Source organism: Mustela lutreola, chromosome 8 (genome assembly GCF_030435805.1).
Source record: "Mustela lutreola isolate mMusLut2 chromosome 8, mMusLut2.pri, whole genome shotgun sequence".
Taxonomy (NCBI): domain Eukaryota; kingdom Metazoa; phylum Chordata; class Mammalia; order Carnivora; family Mustelidae; genus Mustela; species Mustela lutreola.
In genome coordinates, this window is record NC_081297.1 from 62,295,823 (window position 1) to 62,312,424 (window position 16,602).

Sequence of the window (16,602 nt, forward strand, 5' to 3'; positions counted from 1 at the left end):
GGGCCTGGGATGCCCCCCAAGAAGCACAGGTATGCCCTTGGGAGACATGAGGCCTTGACCTTCCCGTGAACGAGGTTCAACTCCAACTCCAAAATAATGTTATAGAAATTCTTTATTAGACAAAAATAGACTCTTTTTTTTTCCCCCTATTCATGTGATCCCACTCTGATCTCTCTGCTCGGTGGGGGGAGGCAGAGGAGGGAGTGCCTTGCTCTCCTCACCTCTTACGCCTCTCCCTGCCAGGCTGGGACCTGCCACTGGGCAGAGCTGGCAGGCCCGGTTCACCCTCCAGGCTGATGTTCTCCTGCAGGCGGGGCTGTCCAGAGATCCCCTCCAGGGTTCCAACTGCTGCCTCCTCACCCTTCACACGCCCATCTCTGCCATCTGCTCACATGCAAAGTCATCTCACAGGCCTATCCAGTTGGCTTAGCAGGCTGGGGCAGGGAAGGAGAGCAGTGTCCCAGGCTGAGGCCCATTACCCCTTCCTATGGGGGCTGGTGGCTGGCTCCTGGGTCTCCTGCGCCCGGGCCAGGGGAAGTGAGGACTGTGGGGTGCTGAGAGGCGTGCGGTGTTGAGGTGGGCTCTGAGCTTGTGGCCTGCCTTCACTTTCTCTGGCCCAGTAGGACTTTGGTGATGAAGGTGACAATGGCACCTGCAGGCTGATCTGGGTCAAGCTCTGCAAAGAGGTGACACACATTCTCCCAGGGGCTTCCCGGCTTCTTGGCCACGAAACCAAAGATCCTAGGGATACAAAGCAGGGTGGGGAGGGGGCTCAGCATCCCTTCCACAAAAGACAGCAAAGCCAGGGTTGGGGAGGAAGGGTGCGCCTCAGTCCCAGGGAGGGAAGGGGTGGTACTTGTGGAGGCTTACTTGGAGGTTGTCCCGTCAGGGTTGGCCCATCTGAAGAAAGAGAAGAACCATGAAGAAATGCACCTGGGGTGTAGCTACCGAAGGAGGGCTGGGGCTGGGGGCTGCCCGGTCTGGGGGGCCTGACGGGAATATGGGGCTGTGCTCACCTCCGGTCCTGAGGATCTGTGCTGGAGAAGGTGATGCTGTTCACTGGGTAATGGCGGCGAAAGAAGAGCCTTCAAGGAGGATCATGGGGAAAGTCAACAACAGCCAGAAACGGGTCTCCGGGGTCCCTGGGGGTTCAGCGCACATACTCACTTCCTTTGGTTGTCTGTCAGTGTAATGCCCTGGGCCGAGACCTTGAAGTGGACGATTGCTGGGGTGGCCCGGGGGCTGCAGCTCAGAGCTGCTGAGCTGGCCCGGGCCACTGCCTGGGGGCCCGTCAGTGACTCCGTCTCCACTGAGGTCAGGTAGAGCACACTGCAGGCTAGGAGACAGGAGAGGGCTGGAGGGAAGCACTGGCTTCACCAGCACCCATATCTGTCTTCCCCTATCCCTCCACACCCCTGGCTCTCGCCCTTTCCCCCATCAGTGCTGCTCAAAAGTTGTTAGAATCACAGGTCACCTGTTAAAAAGGCAGATTCTACAATTCCCCAGATCTACAGTCAGGAATGCTGGACAGAGGCCCAGGAATCTGCATTCTAACAAGGCCATCCCCAACCCCCACCAAGATTTTCAAGTTCATGACTTTGGGGTCTTAGTCTGAAGACCCCCTTCTACCCTCACTACAAATAGAAGGACCCGCCCACCTCCAGGCCTTTCAGCACCTCCTGCCTGCATCTGTAGTGCCCCACTAGGTGCCCAGGGAGAGGGAAGAAGGGAGGGGAGATCCCTACCAGCACCCTGACGGAGGAGGTCTGCGGCTGTGCTCATGTTGGCGGGCACTGGGGCCTCTGGGGTCTCCTCTAGAGGATCTGAGGGAAATGAGGGCCAACAGGGAAGGTCAACAGGGAGCCACATTCCCCAGGGACTGGAAAACTCTTTGCTGGTCCCACCGGAAGGCAGGCTGGGAGCCAGGGCCTGGAGGGTACTGCCTTGGGCTGCAGCAGGTGAGGGGAAGTGGGAGGACTGACCACGAGACACCCACCTTTGCTGGGAATGCGCAGGCAACAGGGCAGGGACAGCGGGGAGATGGAGTGCTGGGACACCAGGGCGGACAGGCTGCCTGCAGGGAGAGGTGAGAGGAGTCCTGCAGTGTCCCCAAAGATCCCCAGCTCTCCCTTCACCCTCCTGAGACCCTTTGGTCCTCCCAAAACCGACCCACTGGAAACTTCTTGGTCCATGCTGCTCACCAAAGTAGGGCTCACTGGGACAGCCCTTGATCTTCACCCCTTTGGGCCCAGTTTCAATGAGAAAATGGCGGACCAGCTGTTCCAAGGGGTCCCCTGAGGGGAGGGCAGAGGAAGGAAGGCTTTAGCAGATTTTGGGTCTCAGCTTTCTCCCCTGCTGGGATTCTTTCCAGAACTGGAGGGAGGTCCTGTTCTGCCTCTCCCCACAGAGAAGGGTCATGGCCCACCCCACCTTGTCTTGCCTCTGGTACCTCCCTCCACATCACTCCCTTGCTCCCTCAGGTTTGGGCATTCTGTACCTTTCCAGGGCTGGGCGCTGGGTGGCGGTGTGGCCACTTTGAGTGCCAATCCATAGGCTCCTTGGAATGAATGACTGTCTCTGATCAGGAAGGCCCCAGGATCCTTGTCTTTCAGTAGAGCAATGGCTGGGAGGATGTGGGAAAAATTTTCACAGTGGTGATTGAGCCCCACGGAGCCCTGTCTACCTCTGCTACCCAAGCTCCCTAGACCTCTCGCCCTGATGGCTGTGGTGGTTTGGCGCACCTGGGATGGAACTTTCAAGTTAAAAGGGCACTGACAGTGTTGAGTCAACCTCCTTGGGCCCAAAGCCCAGAACCACCTGCTAGTGAGAGAGACAGCCCAGGTAAACCTGATGAGACAGGGAGGAGGCACCAAGGGTGTCAACTGGAAGGATGGGTTCTTAAGCCAAGATGCAGCCGGGGGAGGCGGGTGGGAGGGGAGGGGCAAGCTGGCTTCTCACCTTGGTCACGGGACAGGTGTGGCTTGTACCAGAACTTGGATGTATCCTGGACGAACTTGACGTTGCTCTGGCTCTCTTGCATAGGAGGCTCTAGGACAGGGAGGGACCGAGCTTGGCCCCCAGTGCTTCCCAGTGCCCATGCCATGCCTCTCCTTGGGAGACAGGTTCTCACAAGGGGGTCCCACCCTCCTCAAGGCCTCCATACCTGGGGGCTGGGGGACATTATCCGAGAGCAGAGGTGCAAAGGTGACATGGTGACTGGTGCCTCTGGCTGGTGGTGATGCCTGCTCTGAGCTCCAGGGTCCTGGCTGTTGCCCAGGTCCCAGCAAGTGGCGCTTCTCGGGAAGTGGGGGCTGGGTGGGGCCATTGATGTCATAGGAGGCAGCCAGGGGGAAGGCAGGCGTGGGTGAGCTCTGAGATGGCTCTGAACTGGCCATGAGCCAGGGCATCTGGGTAGGCACAGGAGTGAGGGGGGACCCATCCGGACTATCTGGGGGATCTCGAAGTCCCTGCCAGGGGGCATGGCGGAGGCCAGGCAGCGTGGTGGGCACGGGGCCCCTCGGACTGGCACCATCGGAGCGGCTCCCAGGGCTCTTCTCCTGAGGCCAGTCACTGGGTGAGCTGGGCGGGGAGGTTGGGGAGAAGGGGCTAGGCACCGGAAGCTCTAGCCCGCTTCTTCCTGGCAGCTCGGGAGCCTTTTCAGCGCCTCCCTGGGGAACAGATGGCAAGGCCTCGCCAGGACTTAGTCTCTGAGTGGGCACCAAGGTGGGGGACGACGTGGTGTCCTGCCGTCGGGTGCTGCAGTTTGGGAGGGTAGACGGGTGGTCAGTAGGTAACTAGGGCTCCAGAGCCCCTGTGGGAGCTGCCCCCAGCCCCAGTTTGCCAGCTGCCTTGGAGCCTGGACAGCCCCAGCCTCTGCTCGTACCTTTCCTTGCCCTGGACTGGGCTGCTGGTGTGCAGGGGTGTGGAAGGCGCAGACAGCTCAGAAGAGGCACTGCACGGAGCGTCACGGGGAGACCGAGGTAGGGTGCTGTGCCCGCTTGGGCCCTCCCTCCAAGAGCCTGGCTCAGGGGACTCTGTGGGAAAGGTGAGAAAAAGGGCTGTGAGTCAGAAGTCCCTTCTGTCCGGCTTAGCTCTCTCTCACCCTGTACCTTCCCCACCATCTTCCAGAACCCTCCTCTTCCCTTGGCACTCCCCACCCCAGCACCCTCACCTGCAGATGCCAAGGGGCCTGCTGGGGCCAGGTGCCCAGGCATGGGGTACCTGTCCCCTCCCTCCTCCGCAGGAATCTCGTAACTCAGCTTCCTGGACTGTGGGTAGGGCGGGCTGCCTGGGGATATGGAGCCAGCCCGTGGAGAGTGGGCGCCAGAACTGGGGTACCCTCTGCCCTCAGCTGGAGAGCCACAGCTGTGGGGCACCCGGCCGTATGCTGGGCAGTAACTGGGAACCGCTCCTCCATAGCTGTAGGTCACCAGGGCAGGGTACCCTGGGTGCCCATACCTGTTCTCAGGGCACATGGCATAGGAGCAGCCCTCATGCCCGTCCTCAGCCGCCTTGGGGGGTTTCAGGCAGCTGTAGTCGGGCATCGGGGCATGGTGATGGCCGTAGGCAGGCACCAGCAGGGGCAGCGGGTGCCCCGTCCGTACCGGGTGCAAGCGAGGCTTGCCGGCCTCGCCTGCCCACCCCTCTCCGGCCTCCCTCTCCAGCCGCAGCCCGTATAGGGCTGCAGTGGGCAGCGCCAGCTTCTCCTCACAGGCAGGGCACGAACACAGTGCAGGCAACCCGGCGTCCTCCAGGATCACCACCTCCCGATAGCCCGGGGCCCGGTAGCCGAAGTCCCCGGTGGCTGGTTTCCCCAGCTCGGGAGGGTAGGGATATGGCCCCTCAGACAGTGATCGGCAGAGGCGCCTCTTCTCCACGGAGGCCTCGGTGTAGCCCTGGGGGTGCCCCTCGTAGCCCCCGTAGGCCAGCCGCCGCCTGTCCAGGGTGCCCTCCGGCCGGTAGTAGCCCCCATTGGGGACCCCACAGGGCTCCTGGTAGCCTTGGCGGCAGGAGCAGTGGCGGCTGAGGCCAGGCCTGTGGCCTGAATACATCCCAAGGGGCGGGCCTGCACCCGTGGGGGGCTGCTCTTCGTCGTCTAGGATGGCTGTCTCTCGCCCAGCTCCCCGGCCCCCACTGGCCACGCCGCAGCCACCCAGGAGGCGGTCCAGCTCCTGCCGCTCAGCAGCTGTTGGGGGCGGCCGGCCAGGTGACTCGGCTGCGGGCTCCGTGGTCAGCGTGGACGAATGGCCAGAGTCACTGCTGACAGAGAGCATGGGGGGTGGAGGTGGCTCCGGAGAGGGCGCTGGCGGGGTCTGGCGGGGGGCCCGCTGCACCTGGGCGTAAGGACTGCCATCCAGGGGTCCTCGGGTGTGGGTTGGGGAGCCTGAGTGGGGAGAGGACCGGGGAGGGAGGGCAAGTGGGGAGATGGAGAGACAGAGAGCAAGAGAGCAAGTGAATGAGAGGGGACCGTGCAGGAGACTAGTGCTCCAGGGTGTCTCTTGGGAGGGGGAATCTGCCAGGGAAGAAGGAGTGTGCCCCCAAACTTACACCTTCCACCACCCCTGGGCCTGCCCCACGCACCGTCCACACTGTCCTCGTGGTGCTGGTTGAAGTTCTCGTAGGAATCCCAGCGCACAGCGGGCTCCGCGGTGTTGTAGTCAACAGAGACCGAAGGCTCATTCCGTGGAGTGTTGCCTATGGGAGGTCCACCCAGGTGTTGGGGAGCACGGACCCAATCTTTAGCCCCGCCCCAAGGTTTGGCTCTTACCTTTGATCTTTTCAGGGCTGGAGGAGAAGACAAACTCCACTGAGGCTTGGAAGGGGAACCTCTCATCTGCGGGGAATGGACGGTGAGGAGCTAGGCCCCCTGCCTGCCTTCACCTGGGCTCCAGCCCCACATCTGTCTCCAACTCACCAGCCCAGGCCTCATCTAGCTGGTCCTTGGGGAAAGTGAGTCGTGGCCCGTGGATGGTGCACGTGTGGAACTGGGCTCGGAACACCAGGGTCCGGTCTGTCCCCCGGCCACCCTTGTGATAGCAGGTCACCTGGATGCAGGAATGGAGACTGAGGGTCAGGCCCTCCTGGCCACTTATGTCTCTTCTGTGCTTCCACCCTGGGGACTGTGTGGTCACAGCTCTGCCCCATCTCAACCCAAGGCGATAACCACCCCCCGACCCCTGACTAACTTTCTGCCCTGCAGTTTGCCTTGAACGGATGATTCGCCATAGACTATGCACCTGGCGGGATACAACATCACCCCTTGTAACGCCCTCCCCATGGCCCCCCTCACCATAACATCGCCTTTGAGGAGGAGGGCTGGCTCCAGGCTGATGCAAAGCTGCTGAGGCCCAGGGCCTGTGATGTGGCTGAGGAAGAGAGGACAAGGCAGAGGCTGAAATCTGGGGCACTTGGGCTGGGCCAGGGGTGGGGAGTATGAGGGCCAGGAGGAAGCTGGGAGACTGGAGTCTGAGCCCTGAGTGATAGACCTTGACCTTTAGCTGAGCATCAGCCTTTCCTTCTGTAAAATGGACTCCATGAGGGCATACGTTTCTGGATGCAGTGGCAGGAGCTGGGGGTGGTGAGGGGTGGGGGCTTGGGGAGGCTGGAGGAACAGGAAGCCAGGAGCAGGGGCCTGGGAACAGGGCACTCACTAGATTCCAGAGGTGTAGACCAGCTGCATGGACTGGTAGATCTTGAGGAAGGGCTGGAAGCCTGGAGGCGCAGAAAGGAGAAGGCATGTGGGGGCTGCTGAGGGGAGGGGATGGGGGACGGTCCTCCCTGTCAAGCACATCCTAGGCAGACTCACCAGTGCCAGGTTCAAAGGCTGGCAGCACAGGCACGAGCACGTAGTGCAGGAAGAGAGGGCTGCTGTTCATCCTGATGGAGCCAGACAGGAGGCCGCTGAAGTAGCTGATGTATCTGATAGGGAATGTGTCAGTGAGAACATAAGCCCCTCCCTCGGGGGGATCCCTTTGTATCATTTCTACTACGCACACCCCCCTCACCCTTAGAAGGCCTGCCCTTCTTAGCACTGCCTTCCCATCTTCCGGCTCACCAGAAAGTTCTTCCTTGCGTCTAACCTCAATCCCTCTTGTTGTCTCCAAGGCTTGTAGTTGCTGGCCCCTTTGCCTAGAATGCCCTTTTCCCCCAGATCTCTGCTTCCCGTGACAGAGATGGGCTCTGACTGTCCTGCAAGCCTCTCTTTATCACAGGCTCTGTGAGAGCAGGGACCTCCTTCGTTCTGAATTATCAGCACTTGCTATAGTGCCCGGCACACAGAAGGTGCTCCCTTAGGGTATGCTGTATGAACGAGAGGATCTGGGCCCTGGGGCCACAAAGGGAGCAGCTCCTGCGGCCCATCCCCACCCAGGCTGCTCACCGGCGCTGGGAGGGCTGTAGCTCTGCCGCTACCTTGTCCTCGCAGAACTTCCTCATGGTGAGCGTGGCCAGTACCTGGTCTGCCCTGGGGACCACAGGGGCAGTGTGGGGGATCAGGGGCAGGTATCCATCCAGGCCTCCCAACCCTAAGCCCCAGGGGAGGGTGGAAATGGGTGATCCCCCGAGTCTAGAGGAAGCCCAGAGCCATGGCGAAGAGGGCAAGAAACCCCACAGATAGTCACTTGACTAGTTGTTGGACCTCAGGCAAGTGTTCCCTGAGTTTTTAGTTTCCTCCTCTATAAAATGGGGCAATAAAACCATGTTATGGGTTGAATTTTGACTCCCCAAAACATATGTACCTCAGAATGTGACCTTATTTGGAAATAGGGTCGTTGCAGATGGAATTAGTTAAGATGTTATACTGGAGTAGGGATGAGCCCTTAATCCACTATGGTGCCCTTAGAAGAAGAGAAGAGACAGACAGACACACACACAGGAAGAAAGCCGTGTGATGACCCAGGCAGAGCTGGAGTGACACAGCAGCAAGCCAAGGAACACCAAGGATGGCTGGTCACCACCAAAAGCTAGAAAGAGGCAAGGAAGGGTTCTACGCAGAGTCTCAGTGGGAGTGCAGCCCTGTTGACACCTCATTTTAGACTCCTAGACTCCAGGACCGAGGCAACTAATTTCTGTGGTTTTAAGTCACTTAGTTTGTGCCACTTTGTTCCATCGGCCCCAGGAATCTGATGCCAACCCTCCACTGGGAACCCTGGTGAAGTACAAGTGAGAAAAAGGAGGTGGAAAGGCCAAGTTGATAGTAAATGGCTCTCTGAACACACAGAGGTGGGCTTCAAGGGAGACAGGCTCATCAAGGCCCACTGGAGGAAGGGTCACTGGGGAGTAAGGGGCCAGGGAGCCTCACCCTGCAGAGATCTTGCTGTAGTGCATGTAGGCAGAGACGATGACCCCGAGCTTGCCCTTGCTCCCCTGAGGACAGAGAGGGAGGAATGTTGGGCAAGCTGGGGCCCCAGGCTGAGAGCCCCCCAGCCCTTTGAACCTGAGGTCCCAGCCCACCTTGCAGTACAGTACGACCACATGCTGTGGGTCAGCACTGAGCCACGTCTCCATGGCTTTGCAGATGGAACACAGCTTGTCCAGCGGGGGTGCATGTAGCTCAGGCCAACCGAAGTCCTGGACCTGGGATGTGTGGGGGTACAACTGATGATGGGGGCCACAGGCAAAAAGAGATGGGTGGGGATGGAAAAAGGACCAGGGGTAGGGGTCGCTTGAGGCCAAGGTCAAGGTACTGTTGGTTGTCCAAGACAGCCTCGACAATTTTCTTACAAGTACAATGGGCTGATGCCTGCTGCACCATGCTTTGGAGTGTCTCAAGTAATAAGTCACCTGGGAAAGTGCTTAAGAGCGAAGTAGATGCTAGTCGCTACTATTAGTGAGGAGGAGACTGGGGGCTTCAAGGGTGGGGCTCGATCAGTTGAATGGCTTTAATCCCCTCTCCTACCTTGGGGTTTAGGCGGGTCAGGTCATGTCTTTTCTCTGAAAGGTTGAAGAGCTGAAAGTAAAGGGGAGCTTTAGACAGAGGTGACCTCAAGGAGCGAGGCACAGTCCCCTGCCGTAACCCTAAAGCAAAGTCTTTCTTCTAAACGAGGAGATCGCGGTCCCTAGAGCCCGGTTTAGCCTTGACAGCCCAGAGGGGGTGTTCCCGATCGGCTCCCGCGGCCTCGCCCCGGTGCCTCGCCCCCCTGGGGCCGCGCCTCTGCGAGATTGGCGTCCGGTGCAGCTCCGCCCTTCTGGATCTCCCAGCCCTATCACTGGCCGACTGTGGAAGGCCCCGCCCCTCACCAGGTACTTGTCGCGGTGCTTGGATTGCAGCACGTGAGCCAGCTCGCGCAAGTGGCCCCGGTGTCGCTGTTCGTCGGGCCGCGCGGGGAAGGCGGCGGCCAGGATCCGCTCCGTCACGTAAGTGAGGTCCAAGTCCCAGCGGCGCTCCATAAGCGGGTCCAGGCTGAAGCTCCTAGGAGGGGGCGAAGGCTGCGTCAGGCTCGGGGGTGGGGCTCCCGATGGGAGCGGAGGGCGAGGCCTCGGGGGTTCCCAGGGTCGGTGGGGCCGCTTGCGGGCGGGGGCTGCCCCGGAGAGCTTCTCTGGGGGACGCTGCGCAGGGCGGAGATGGGGGACCACCCCGGCACCCTCACTTACCTGGGCAGAGTGCTGCGCTGCTTTGAGTGGTTCAGAGACTTGGTGGATCCCTGGTGGATGAGAGGAGACGGTGCACAAGTTCGGGTGTCCCCCCCCTTCCCCGGTCTAGGCTCCCCGCTCCAGAGTCCCCAGACGAAACTTAGGTCCGTACTCCCAGAGCTACCTGCTTCCGTCCCCTCCTCCAGCATCACTCACCAGGTGCTCTATGCGCCTCACAGGGGCCGTGTTTCTCCGCTGGAGGGAGATGGAGAAAGCGAAGGGAGGGGTTAGGGCGGGGGCAGGGACCAGCCTGGGGCTGGCGGAGAGGGCCCGCCTGCGTCCCTGTGGAGGCTCTACTGGGCGAGGGGACAGGAGTCCTAACCCCCAGCAGGCCCAGCAAGAAGAGCAGAGGTCTCATTTTTTCCCTCTCCACCCACAGTAGTCCATTCGAGTTAACCCCCTGGGGGCCCCCGGTCTGTGGCCACCAGACCTTGGGACACCTCAGCCAGGTTCCATGCCTCCCTCACTTCATCTCAGAGCGCACTCACCAGCTCCGCAGGGGGCAGGGCCTGACAGGACGAAGTCACCTGGAAGGGGACCGAGTGAGGCACTGAGCTCCTGGTGCGGTGGGCTCTCCTGGGCTCGAGGACGGGGCTACCCTCGGCCTCAGCAAGGTGGAGGGGCTTTCCACAGATGGGCGCACACTCCAGCTGAGGTTCCTCTGTTTAAGAGAGCCTCCCCTCTGGCCTCTTGGTCTCCCACCCCTGGGCCCCCCATTTGTTGCTCTTGGCTCCCAGCCCCCTTCCCACACAGACCCCCATTCATCCAGCTGCGGGCAAGGGTTATATATAGAGCCGTGGAGGCAGGCCATGGCTAGGAGCGGACACTGGCCTCTTTCACCGGGAGACCCCGCCCCTGGGCACACAGCTCCCCCAGACCAACTCCAAGCCCTGGGACCCCCCACACTGCAGGACGAGGACCAGGGAACTTCTGCAGAGATGGGGCTGTCTCAGGTCCCCAGTGGACAGTGGTGCTATCTTGTACTTTCTGCTCAGCCTTTTCCAGGGCCTAGGACGAGACCCACCCAGGCATCCTGAGGACCCTTCCCCAGAGGGAAGGCACAGCCCATCCGGCTGCTCAAGTCTTTGAAATCCTGCTCACCCACCCACCCACCCCACCCTTCCTCCTCCTCATTCTCCTCCTCTTCCCCACCCCCATCCTCTCGCCAGCTGCAGCCTGGGCACAGCACCAAGACAAACGCTGTCTCCTGTCCACCGGCCTGGGCCAGCCCTCCAGGGGGTGGAGTAGGGTGGTTCTTAAAGGGCCCAGTACAACACCCTCTCCCACCCCAGCAGAGGTTCCCCAGTGATGAGCTGGGTGGAGGGTTGATGTCAGTGTGGCCAGAGAAGCCTGTTTCAGAGCGAGGGATTCCAGTCCCCCTTTCCCAGTCAAGCACCCACCTTTGCTTCACATTTTCTATGTGTTGCCACCTTGCAAACTAGAGAGGGATGGTGCAGAGAAGAGAGAGGTTAGCAAGGGCCTTTTGGGGGCACCCCTCCCCCCATCTCCCCAGGCCCTAGGACCAGATCTTGGGACTTCCACAAATGTGTTGAGATGGAGTGGGGGTAGGGGCAGGGGCAGTTCAAGGGAGGCATACGGCAGTGGGTAGTACTACCCAGGCCAGGGAGGGAGGGAAGTCCACATAACAGGTCACAGTGGGGAAGTGGTGGGGAGCAGTGGGTCTCCTGGGTTCTGGGGTAGTTGGTTGTCTGTCATGGGGAGCAAGTCCTGTTTGGAGGGGAGGCAACTGCCTCCTGGCTCCTGTGTTGCCCGGTCCAGGGGCAGCAGGCTCATTATGATTTCCGTGAGTTTGCCTGCTGCGGTTGTGCCCAAAGTGGTGCTGGGTGGAGGGTCTCAGTCACAGGACAGGGCACCTCACCTCTGCAGGAGACGCCAGTCCCATCGATGGTCACCTTACACACTGCACAGACTGGTGGCTTCTTCCGGAAGACCTTCTCTCGGAAGCTGTGTGGCTCAGCTTTCCTGGGCTGGGAGTGGAGGGACACATGGGCAGAGGTATCAGATCAGTTCTCAGTGGCCCCACCTCTGAGACTGAACCAGGGTCTTAGCATGGCACTGGTTTCTTGCTCTCTCCGTCCTGATAAAGCTCCCACACTCCTAAGACGCACTTGGCCACACCTGTTTCCAGGCCACTGTGGGGCCTGTCTTTGATGGTGTGTGGGATCTAGCCCCTTGCATCAGCCCAGCCGGGTCACCTCCTGATCACTCAGGCCCCTCATGTGGCCCTGGTGTGTGAGACCCTTGTGGTCACTGCCTCCCGAAGTGCTGGAGCTTTTCTCCTGGTTGGGGGTGCTAACTTTGCTGTACAAAGGTTCCCTGTTTCTCCTCCCATATACCCTCCCCAGATGATGGTCCCCGTGGAGAGTGAGCAGGAGGGGAGTCCGACACGAATGTAGGATGTCAGTCACGTGACACCCAGACTGACCTGGCAGGAGTGGCCTCAGCCAGTCCTACTCCCCTGGCTCCCGCTGTCCCCACACTCCAGACAGCTGACATGCCCTCCTCCCCCTACTGTCAGAACAACATGTTTACTCAGTGTGCATTGAGGCGGCAGGCAGCAATTGTGTAAGGAGGGGGTGGTGATGCTGGAGGGACAGGCAGACAGAGGCGGCACACTGAGGGAGACATTTAGCTGCCTTGCTACTTTTGGATGTAGGGAGCACCCCGTCATTTGTGGAGGTTCAAGTGGGATTCCAGCATGGAATATAAGAAGGGATGGACTAGATGCCCTGTTAGACCCCCTCCCTACCTGGAGTGCAGTGAGGCAGGGATGCCCTCTCATGGCCCTGAAGTCCCATCTCTCCCACTGTGGGTTCACCTCACTCACCCTCTGTCTGGGGACTGTACGTGTCTTCTCCCTTTTACCCATGTTTCTCCTCCATAAGGAGTTCAAGTCCCCCCCACCCCCATAATAGTCTCATGTTGCCCTGAGCTGCTGCTTTTGGAGGTAAGGCTGAGAAAATATGGGGAAATGGAATGACAGGCCTCCAGGTTCCCCATCCTGGGGACCCAGGCAGCACTTTTGGTCTCTTGGCTGTTCCAAAGCAGCTGGATTAAACCCCAACTGAACTGTCTGGACCAACCTAGTCAGACCCATTAGGAAAGCTGGGTGCATTCTGGCACTAACAGTGCACACAGACGATATCAGGGGAAAGCAAAGCCCCAGTGTCTAAAGCTGCCACCACCCTCTGTTTGCCACTGCCCCTCCATTTCCCCCAAACTTCTTAGCTCAGGGAAGGGGCCTGATCTCTTAGCCTTGCTCTGGGGCTCTGGGTGGGACCTGGAAAAGTGCTACCATGAAGTCTGTATACCCGAGTGCAGGTATAGAGGTGAGGATCCCCAGGGTCGCCATCAATTAGGGCAGGGAAGCTGAAGGAGCCAAAGCAGACACCAGATTCTGCCCTAATCCAGACTTCTGCTGCTCACACCACAGCCTGGTCGGCTCCAAAGAGGCAGTGTGGTGAGGGCATGCAGGGTGGTGGTGGTGGGGGGTCCGGCCTGAGTCCTGGTCCCCTCCCCCACTGCCCATACCTCCTCCCCTGCCCCTCCTCTGCCCAGCCAGCGGGCACTCCTACCCTGTTGCTGGCCCGGCTGCTGTCCCTCCTCCCCAGGGCTCTGAGCAGCCTCTCCACGGGGCCGCTGGACTTCATGATGTCCGGCTGGCTGGGGTGCTGACTGCGGACCTGAACAATGCTGGGGCCCGGCCCGGGGCTTCCTGGAAGTGGCCTGGCGGAGGCAGCTGCTTCCCCTGGGTGGAGGGTAGGCTGTCTGGCTGGTGTGAGGAGAAGCCCGGCCCTGGAAGTGGAGGGGAGTGCAGGCGGGAAAGGGGCAGGTCGCTGCTCCAGGAAGTGGGGGGGGGGGGAGGATGTGGGGGAGGCCAGGAGATCAGATTCCCAGGATCTACCCTGCTGGGAGTGTCAGTCCAGGATCTTTTGCCCCCAGTCCCCTGGCTCTGGAGCTGCCCCTGTCCTGGGATCCACCCTATCCAGGGATCAGCAAGGATCCCGAGATCCAGTCCCCGATGGGGCGGGGTTGGGGGGGGGCTGTGTGTGAGGATTTAGGTCTTAGGGCAGGGCTCAAGGGCCAGTGGGGAACACTGTGTCCCTGACCAGGCCAGCCTCCCAGCCTGAGCTCTCAGGCTCTCAGGGGACCTCTGGTGGGGAGGAAGAGGGAGCTAGGAATCACTACTCCAGCTAGGCCAGAATCAGGAGTGCATCTTGAGGGGCAGGGAAAATAAACTGAGGGCCAGCTTCCCGCCTCAGTTTCACTGGTTGTGAAATAGGAAAAGGAGAACACATACTACCTCCTCCATCCCTTCCATACACACTGGAAGGCCTAATTCCAGCCAAAAGAGTGTTCTACCCACAGGAGTGCTCCATTTTCCTGCTCCAGCCCAAGGTGCTGGAGGCTCTCTCCTGAGAGCACCGCAGCAGCTCTGCTCCTGACAGTCCTCCCTCCCTCCCCCGCACCCCACCCCACTTCCTCGAACCCCCATTACTTAGCTTCTTCCTGCCAGACTTCCCAGATCCCTAGCCCCTCTTCCCAGTCCTGCTATGTAGGCCCTCCACCCAGGTCCTAGGGCTGGGCCCTATCTGCACTGCACCCCTCCAACACCCCAGGCTGAGTATTACCTTCATGGCTCTCCTAGCTCTGCTCTCCTTCCTCAGCAGCTGTCCCAGGGCCTAAGGACTGACAGGAGGCTTCCCCCTCCCAACACATACTCCACCTCCCTCTGAGGGCCTCCTGCCTCCCTCCTGGGAGTATGGCCAACTTCCTGTCCCAGGAGTCAAGGGAAGGAGGTGGACTGGGGCCTTGGAAGTGTGTGTGTGGGGGGGACGGGAGGGATAGAATCTTCCAAAAATATATGGGGTTAAGGGCCAGGGGGTCCTCAGCCCCAAGTCTTGGACAGCAGCCCTTTGACTGGTTGGAGCTGTCACTTGAAAGAATGTGCAAATATGCCTCTCCTCATTTGCATGGTATTTACTGAATGTACCAGAGCTCAGGCTTCTCCCACCAGGTCCTCAGACTTGCCTCTCCCTCCTTCATGCCGGAGGGACTGGTCTAATCCTGCCATCTCTGAGATGAGCTCCCCTATGAGAGCCCACTCGGGACACTTTGGACCTGCCTGGCATGGGCCTGGGCTGAAGCTTCGCCTTTGAAGCCCTAATTCTCCTTTCAGGTCAGGAAGTCTGTCCCCAGAGTACCTTGGGCAGGGAGATATCTCTGGTCAGGCTTGGGCCCCTAGCTTGTAACTGGAGAGGGGCACTGGCTCTGCGACCCACTCCCATCCCATCAACCCTGGCTGGGTCCCAGGACATTCCAGGCCCCTGGCCAGTGTTGGCAACTGGGTCTGGCCCGGTCCAGTTGGCAGCCAAGCTGCAGGAGAGGAGGAGCATTGTGGTGGGTGGGTAGGTTGGGGTGGCCTTTCTCTGCTCTTGTTGCACGTACCTTGACCAGGATACCCCTTCAGCATTCTTCCTTATGTACCTGCTGTCCCCAGAGGAGCTGTAAGGTCCCCTCACACGGTAGTTCCCTCTGGGGGACTCACTAACCCCTGTGTGGGTTGGCCAGGGAAGCATGGCTTTGAGTCTCTCCCCACTCCATGGGGCGCCTCCGAAGTGAGATGGAAATGGGGAATGCCAGAGTTGAGAGAAAAGGAGCTCACAGGGGCAGGGCTGGAAGACATGGCCAGACCCCCTAGGACCCTCGCCCTCCTCCTCCTGCCTGGAACATTCGGAGCCTGTTAGTCTCTCCCCCAGCCTGGCCCCCTCTCACTCGAAGCCTTGGGTTTGTTTGGAGAAACCCCTCCACCCACACTCCCCCTTCCTGGAAATAGCTGTGGTTGGATGAGAGGCTGGGAGCCCAGCCGCGGAGGAGGGGTGAGGCCCCGGGAAGGAGAGGCGGGATATATGAGTGCGCCCGGAGGGATCTGTAGAATTGAGGGGAGAAGCAGAAAGGGGGGCTGAGGAGTGGGGCTGAAAAATCGAACCAGCCTCAGTCTCCCCAGAAGTGAACTAGAAAAGGAAAAGCCTCGCATACATTCTCTCGGGCCAGGCCGGCGCGCAGCCTCCCGTTCCCGCCCAGGTCCCCGGCCCGCATGTGGGGGCAACGTGCGCCCCGTGGCGGTCGGGGCGCCCAGGACGCGCGAGGGCGGGACAGCAGTGCGACCGGGGGCCGCGCCCCGCCCCCTGGTCCCCTGCTGGGCTTCCCGCCGCTGGGCGCGCCGCGGCCCGCCCGCCCGCCCGCTCCCCGGCCCCTGGCCCCCGGCCCCCGGCCCCCGGCCCCCAGCCCCAACCTCCGGCGCGGCCTCCCCGGGCCCCCGGGTCCCCGAGCCCCCGGCCCGCCCCGTCCCGCGTCCCCTGGCGACCGGCCCCGCCCGGCCGCCGTGACGCACCGGCCGCCGCCCTCCCGCCCCGCGCCGTGCGGCCACTCACCTGCGGGGGGCGCCCGGCGGGGCGGGGGCGCGCCGGGGCGGGGCAGCAGCAGGGGGAGCCCCCGGGCCAGCCCATCCCGCCCGGCCCGCGCGGAGCGGACGCCGAGGAGGCGGAGGAGGCGGGAGCGGGCGCCGCGCTCGCCCGGGCTCCCTCCCGCTCCCGCCGCGCCCCGCGCCCGCCCTCGCTCCCTCCCGCGCTGCTCTCCTCCCTCCTGCCGGCTCCAATCCCCACGTTCCCCCGCTCCCCGCCCCTCGGCCGTCTCCTGCTCCCTCTCGTCCTCCCCGCCTTCTGCGGGCCCGCGCTCCCAGGGCGCAGGGCGAGGAGGGACGCGGAGGCTGGCACAGGGGCGCACGGAGACAGGAAGAGACCGGGATGGGGAGAGCGGGAGGAGGCGGACACGGAGGACACACGGACGGGGAAGGCTCCGAGCCCGAGACAGACGACCCCGGCAGGACACAGCAAAAATCAAAACAGAACGCAGGAGCCAGACAGACACAGAAGAAAAAGTGGCCATAGG

The 16,602-nt window shown here is 61.2% G+C and overlaps 1 protein-coding gene across 4 annotated transcripts; it reads right to left on the reverse strand.

The window, feature by feature from the left end:
- Positions 1-94: 94 nt before the first annotated feature.
- TNS2 (tensin 2) lies at positions 95-16,261 on the reverse strand. Of its 4 annotated transcripts, none has more exons than XM_059185242.1 (29): positions 16,086-16,261; positions 11,510-11,618; positions 11,031-11,068; positions 10,119-10,157; positions 9,787-9,825; positions 9,592-9,641; positions 9,238-9,409; positions 8,897-8,947; positions 8,452-8,574; positions 8,300-8,364; positions 7,379-7,462; positions 6,806-6,918; positions 6,651-6,711; positions 6,290-6,365; positions 5,915-6,044; positions 5,768-5,833; positions 5,581-5,694; positions 4,172-5,383; positions 3,884-4,034; positions 3,164-3,756; positions 2,959-3,048; positions 2,498-2,623; positions 2,202-2,294; positions 1,997-2,074; positions 1,746-1,823; positions 1,168-1,336; positions 1,017-1,085; positions 871-900; positions 95-741 (listed from the first exon to the last, which is right to left on the reverse strand). In XM_059185242.1, exons 1-29 carry the CDS (start codon positions 16,158-16,160, stop codon positions 603-605), a joined length of 4,233 nt encoding a protein of 1,410 aa, XP_059041225.1. In that variant the 5' UTR covers positions 16,161-16,261; the 3' UTR covers positions 95-602. The 4 variants fall into 4 exon arrangements, with proteins under 4 accessions (XP_059041225.1, XP_059041226.1, XP_059041224.1 ...); XM_059185243.1 differs by lacking the exon at positions 16,086-16,261 and adding an exon at positions 14,283-14,391; XM_059185241.1 differs by lacking the exon at positions 16,086-16,261 and adding an exon at positions 13,227-13,459.
- Between the last annotated feature and the right edge of the window lie 341 nt (positions 16,262-16,602).

Excerpts from the sequence above, each read along its gene's own strand:
- TNS2 (XM_059185242.1), bottom strand. The coding sequence starts at position 16,160 with ATGGGCTGGCCCGGGGGCTCCCCCTGCTGCTGCCCCGCCCCGGCGCGC. Across the intron at positions 8,948-9,237 it reads AGCACCGCGACAAGTACCTG|CTCTTCAACCTTTCAGAGAA; the intron begins GTGAGGGGCGGG and ends CTTTACTTTCAG. Across the intron at positions 3,049-3,163 it reads TAATGTCCCCCAGCCCCCAG|AGCCTCCTATGCAAGAGAGC; the intron begins GTATGGAGGCCT and ends TCCCTGTCCTAG.